Below are 6,479 nucleotides of genomic sequence, written 5' to 3' on the forward strand. Positions count from 1 at the left end.
ATATGGGGCTGGCGCCCTACTCCTTTGAGCCACAGGCCCTGCCCAACACCAGGCTATTTTTTGTTGAAGTTTGACTAGGACTGGGTTTGAACCCACCACCCTCAGTTATGGGGCTGCCACCCTACTCACTGAGCCACGGGCACTGCCCTATTTTATTTTAATTTTTGGAAACAGAGTCTCACTATGTCGCCCTTGGTAGAGTTCTGTCACATCACAGCTCACAGCAACCTCAAACTCTTGGGCTTAAGCGATTCTCTTGCCTCAGCCTCCCAAGTAGCTGGATCTATAGGCGCCTGCCACAACACTCAGCTATTTTTTTTGGTTGTTGCGGTTGTTTAGCTGGTCCGGGCTAGGATTGAACCTGCCACCCTCGGTGTATGTGGCTGGTGCTGAGCCTAGACAATTTAAAATTACATATGTAGCTTGCATTTGTGGCTAACATATTTCTATTGGAGAACACTGTTCTAAGCAGGGGTCAGCAGACTTTTCTTTGGAAAAGGGCTAGATAATAAGTATTTTAGGCTTTGTGGGCCACACCAAGTCTCTGTCATATATTTCTGAGGTTTTTTGTTGTTGTTGTTGTTATCCTTTTGTTATAATTCCTTAAAAATGTAAAAACTATTCTGAGCTCACAAGCTGTATGAAAATATAACGTAGGCTGGATTTAGCCTATGGGCTGTAGTTTGCCAAACCTTAACCTCAGCAGACCAACTGGCCTGAGATTTTAATATTGTCAAGAATAAATATGAAGCTTTAAGATTATAAACATATGAGCAGTCAACATCTTGATTTCCTATAGAAAATAACTTTATTTTCCTATATATTACAAATTATTCTTCAAAATTGAGTGATGTAACTTTTCTTTCTCTCTTAGTCATCTGTCTATTTTAAGCATTCTTATGAAGACTGGCTGGAAAACAATGGCTTGAGCATCTCTCCTTTTCACATAAGATGGCAAACAGCTGTTTTCAATCGTGCCTTCTACAGTTGGGGACGGCGAAAAGCAAGGATGCTTTACCAATGGTATTTTTCATCTTCTTTTTTTGGTTTTAATTAATCACTGATCATAAGAGATACTTTGTTAAATATTTTCATCATTTTTCAGTCTACTGAGTTTTTAAATATTGACATTAAAACTTTCTGATTTTATATAAATGTATGGAATTGTATTATGCTTTTATATACATTAAAAATTAAGGTCTTAGGCAGTGCCTGTGGCTCAGTGGGTGGCCAGACAGCAACAACAACGAAAAAAATATAGCCAGGCATTGTGGCGGGCGCCTGTAGTCCCAGCTACTCAGGAGGCTGAGGCAGGAGAATCACCTAAGTCCAGAAGTTGGAGGTTGCTGTGAGCTGTGATGCCATGGCACTCTACCTAGGGTGATAAGCATTGTGGCTGGCGCCTGTAGTCCCAGCTACTCAGGAGGCTGAGGCAAGAGAATCACCTAAGTTCAGAAGTTGGAGGTTGCTGTGAGCTGTGATGCCATGGCACTCTACCTAGGGTGATAAAGTGAGGCTGTCTCTAAAAGAAAAAAGAAAAAAGTCAAGATCTTTATGTTGTTTTATGGTAATTAGAGGGTTTGCAGTGATCTCTGAGACACCCAAGATATACCAACAGGTTCTGTAGTTGAGAGGATGTGAGGGCGAGGTGGTATTTTTTTGTTGTTGTTGTTAAATATCTTTAGTTCCGGCTCTGCGCCTGTAGCTCAGAGGCTAGAGTGCCAGCCACATACACCAGAGCTGGCAGGTTAGAACCCAGCCTGGGCCTGCCAAACAACGATGACAACTACAACCAAAAAATAGCCAGGCATTGTGGCAGGCACCTGCAGTCCCAGCTACTTGGGAGGCTGAAGAAAGATAATCACTTAAGCCCAAGAGTTGGAGGTTGCTATGAGCTGTGACGTAATGGCACTCTACTGAGGGCAACATAGTGAGACTCTGTCTCAAGAAAAAAATTTTTTTTAGTTCCTGGCCAGGCACTGTGGCTCACCCCTATAATCCTAGCACTCTGGGAGACAGAGAAGGGAAGAGTGCTTGAGCTCAGGAGTTGGAGACTAGCCTGAGCAAGAGTGAGACCCCATCTCTACCAAAAATAGAAAAAATCAGCCAGGCATGGAGGCAGGCATCTGTAATCCCAGCTACTCAGTAGGCTGAGACAAGAGGATCATTTGAGCCCAGAAGTTTTGAGGTTGCATTGAGAGATGATGATACCACTACACTCTACCAGGGTAACAGAGTGAGATTCTATCAAAAACATTTTTTAGTTCCATATGAATTAGAGCTAAATGTAAGCAAATCATCAAAGAGTTAATAGAAAATAAAATGTTGGGTATGGTGGCTCATGCCTGTAGTCCCAGCACTCTAGGAGGCCGAAGCAGGTGGAGAGCTCTTGAGCTCATAAGTTTGAGACCAGCCTGAGCAAGAGTGAGACCCTGTCTCTAAAAAACTACCGAGGTGTTGTGGCAGACACCTGTGGTCCCAGCTACTTGGGAGGCTGAGGCAAGAGGATCTCTTGAGCCCAAGAGTTTGGGGTTGCTGTGAGCTATGATGCTGCAGTACTCTACTGGGGGCAACAAAGTGATAATCTGTCTCAAAGAAAAGAAAATGCAACATCAGGTCAAAGCATACAAAGTATAAAGAAAGAAGTACTAAAGAGCAGAAGTTGGTGACGTGGAAAATATACATTATAGAAAATCAGCAAAGCCAAAAGTAGGCTCACCCCTATCATGACTGATCAAGAGAAAAAGAAACACAACTAAAAATTAGAATTGAAAACTGGGCACTACTGCAGATATTCTATAGATATTAAAAAATAATAAGACTGGCTTAGTGCCTGTAGCTTAGTGGCTAGTGCGCCAGCCACATACATCAGAGCTGGTGAATTCAAATATGGCCCCGGCCTGCTGAACAATAGTGACAAGTACAACCAAAAAAAAAAAAAAAAAAGCTGGGCATTGTAGCGGGCATCTGTAGTCTCAGCTACTTGGGAGGCTGAGGCAAGAGAATTGCTTTTAAGCCCAAGAGTTTGAGGTTGCTGTGAGCTGTGATGCTATGGCACTCTACCGAGGGTGACATAGTGAGACTCTGTCTCAAAAAAAAAAAAAAGAAAGAATATTAAGGGGTGGTGCCTGTGGCTCAAGGAGTAGGGCGCCAGCCCCATATAGTGAAGGTGGTGGGTTCAAACCTGGCCCTGGCCAAAAACTGCAAAAAAAAAAAAGTGTGGAGAATCCTCAAAGATCCAAAAGTAGACCTTCCATTTGATCCCACTATCACCTTACTCGTTATCTCCCCAGAAGAAAAAGAAATCATTAAAAAAACCAAAATAGAACATTAGGAACAATTCTATGCCCATTAATTTGACAATTTAGGTGAATTGGACAAGTTACTTGAAAAACACAACTTACCAAAAGTTAAAAATGTGCCTTGGCACCCGTAGCACAATGGTTATGGCACCAGCTACTTGCACCAAGGCTGGCAAGTTCGAACCTGGCCCGGGCTAGCTAAATAATAATGACAACTGCAACAAAAAAATAGCCAGGTGTTGTGGCAGACACCTATACTACGAGCTACTCAGGAGGCTGAGGCAATAGAATCACTTGAGCCCAGTGCCTGTGCTTTAGTCAGGTATTGGAAGTTCAGGTAGGTAAAAAGGCAATAGAAATTTTTTTTTTTTTGAGACAGAGCCTCAAGCTGTCACCCTGGTTAGAGTGCCATGGCATCACAGCTCACAGCAACCTCCAACTCCTGGGCTTAAGCGAGTCTCTTGCCTCAGCCTCCCAAGTAGCTGGGACTAGAGGCGCCTGCCACAACACCTGGTCATTTTTGGGTTGTAGTTGTCATTGCTGTTTGGCAGGCCCAGGCTGGATTCAAACCCGCCAGCTGAGGTATATGTGGCTGGCACCTTAGCCACTTGAGTGAGCCACAGGTGCCGAGTGGGCAGTAGAAATTTTTTAACCATTATTTTGGAACTATCAAACGTGATTGGTCAGTGAATTTGTTAGTACATGATTTTTGAGGGATTATATAGTTATGTGATTTTTTTTCCTCTTGACAGGTTCAATTTTGGAATGGTGTTTGGCGTAATTGCCATGTTTAGCTCATTTTTTCTCCTTGGAAAAACACTGATGCAGACTTTGGCACAAATGATGGCTGACTCTCCCTCTTCTTACTCTTCATCCTCATCTTCTTCTTCCTCTTCCTCTTCCTCTTCCTCATCTTCTTCCTCTTCATCCTCTTCATCATCCTCCTCTCTTCACAATGAACAGGTGTTACAAGTTGTGGTAAGTACCTTCTTTTTGTTTTAAATACCTATTGAAATAGAAATATGAGATTTTTCTTTTGGCTAGCATAACTCCTATCCATAATATAAATATGAAAATAAAAGTAATGGCTAGGTGCAGTGGATCGTGCCTGTAATCCTAGCACTCTGGGATTTTGAGACCAGCATGAGTCAGAGTAAGACCTTGTCTCTAAAAATAGCGGGGCGTGTAGTACTAGCTACTCGGGAAGCTGAGACAATAGAATCACTTGAGCCCAAGAGTTTGAGGTTGCTGTGAGCTATGATGCTGTGGCACTCTATACCAAGGGTGACAAAGTGAGACTCTATCTCGAAAAAAGTAAAGTCAAGTCACATTTTTTCAAATTACCTACTTGAACAAAAACCATTAGTAAGAATATAGAAAGGAATTGTTGAGACATTTGGTAGTAGTTGTAGTAGTAGCAATGAAACAAATAGACTGCTATCAAGACAGATATTTGACTTCATTCATGTTGTCTTCTTAAGATGTTTAATAATTGTCACTTTCAGCTTGAAGCCTGTATCTCACTGAGTAGGGCACCAGCCACATACACCAAAGCTGGTGAGTTTGAGCCCTGCCTGGGCCTGCCAAACAACAATGGCAACTGCAACCAAAAAATAGCCAGGCGACGTGGCAGGCACCTGTAGTCCTAGCTACTTGGGAGGCTGAGGCAAGAGGATTGCTTGGGCCTGAGAGTTTGAGGTTGCTGTGAGTTGTGACACCATGGTACTCTACTGAGGGCAACATAATGAGACTCTTGTCTCAAAAAAAATCACTTTCAGGGTGACTCAAAGGGGTAGGACGCCGGCCCCATATGCTAGAGGTGGCGGGTTCAAACTCAGCTCCAGCAAAAAAAAAAGTCACTTTTAAGAAATAAGTATACTAATTTAAGATCTCTATAGTAAAGTATGTTTAATCCTATGCAAAGTGTTCCCGTTTCCTCTTTATGGACTTTCAGAGTCTAACCAATAATATCCTTTTAATTAAAGAACAATGCCCAGCTATTTTTTTGTTGCAGTTTGGCCAGGGCCAGGTTTGAACCCACCACCCTCAGTATATGGGGTTGGCACCCTACTCACTGAGCCACAGGTGCCGCCCAATATGCAGTGCTTCCTATGTGAGATTTTTTTTGCTTGTTTTATTCTTGCAACAATCTAGAAGTAAATATTAGTGTAATCTCTAGTATTAGTATTAATATTAGAAGACACTAATACAGTATTTGGTGTTATCTAACTAACATTAGTATTAGTGTTATCTATAGTATTAGTGTTATCCCTGACTTACAGATGAGAAAATTGAGGCCAGGAAACATTAAGTCATTTGCTTATGGTCAAAGCTAATAACTAGTAGATCCATCATCACTGACCTTAGAACTTAGGTACATTATTCTGTGCTCTAGTAGAACCTATGCTCTACTCCTCTTAAGAAAGACAAATACTTCTTTAAGGAACAATAAGTAATATTGACTGTGTCTATAGGGTGTATGATGTAAACATGGGTAGGAAAGGCAGCAAGAGAGGATAGTAAAGGAAATAAGATGGGAGAAATAGGTGGGGTCTAGGTTATGAAGGACCTTCCTCGGAAGGTTTTTTTTTTTTTTAGACAGTGTCACTCTGTCGCCCCAGGCTGGAATGCCATGGCATCAGCTTCACTCATAGCAACCTCAAATTCCTGGGTTCAAGCAATCCTCTTGCCTCAGCCTCCAGAATAACTGAGACTATAGGCACCACCACAATGCCCAGCTAATTTTTCTATTTTTAGTAATGATGGGGGTCTCACTCTTGCTCAGGTTGGTCTTGAATGCCTCAGCTGAAGGGACCCTCCTACCTCAGCCTCCCAGAGTACTAGGATTATAGGCCTAAGTGGTTTTGATTTCACCCGTAGGTAACATTTATGTGCAAAATGGACCAAAGTTCCTTACATGTAGAGACCAGCAGGCCAGGCGTGGTAGCTCACACCTATAAATAATCCTAGCATTCTTGGAGGCCGAGGCTGGTAGAACGCTTAGCTCAAGAATTTGAGACCAGGGCGGTGCCTGTGGCTCAAAGGAGTAGGGTGCTGGCCCCATATGCCGGAGGCGGCAGGTACAAGCTCAGCCCTGGCCAAAAACTAAAAAAAAAAAAAGCTGGACTTGGCTCAGCGCCTGTGGCTCAAGTGGCTAAGGCGCCAGCCACATACACC

At 42.8% G+C, this 6,479-nt stretch overlaps 1 protein-coding gene across 1 annotated transcript in view; it reads left to right on the plus strand.

The window, feature by feature from the left end:
• MBTPS2 (membrane bound transcription factor peptidase, site 2) overlaps window positions 1-6,479 on the plus strand; it is a 53,024-nt gene that overhangs the window by 3,889 nt on the left and 42,656 nt on the right. The window contains exons 2-3 of the mRNA XM_003791907.2: window positions 875-1,023; window positions 4,055-4,280. Coding sequence (XP_003791955.1) covers window positions 875-1,023; window positions 4,055-4,280 — 375 coding nt within the window. The remainder of the gene's footprint in view (window positions 1-874; window positions 1,024-4,054; window positions 4,281-6,479) is intronic.

This window comes from Otolemur garnettii, unplaced genomic scaffold (genome assembly GCF_000181295.1).
Source record: "Otolemur garnettii isolate 467f Iridium unplaced genomic scaffold, OtoGar3 scaffold00051, whole genome shotgun sequence".
In the NCBI taxonomy this organism is placed as follows: domain Eukaryota; kingdom Metazoa; phylum Chordata; class Mammalia; order Primates; family Galagidae; genus Otolemur; species Otolemur garnettii.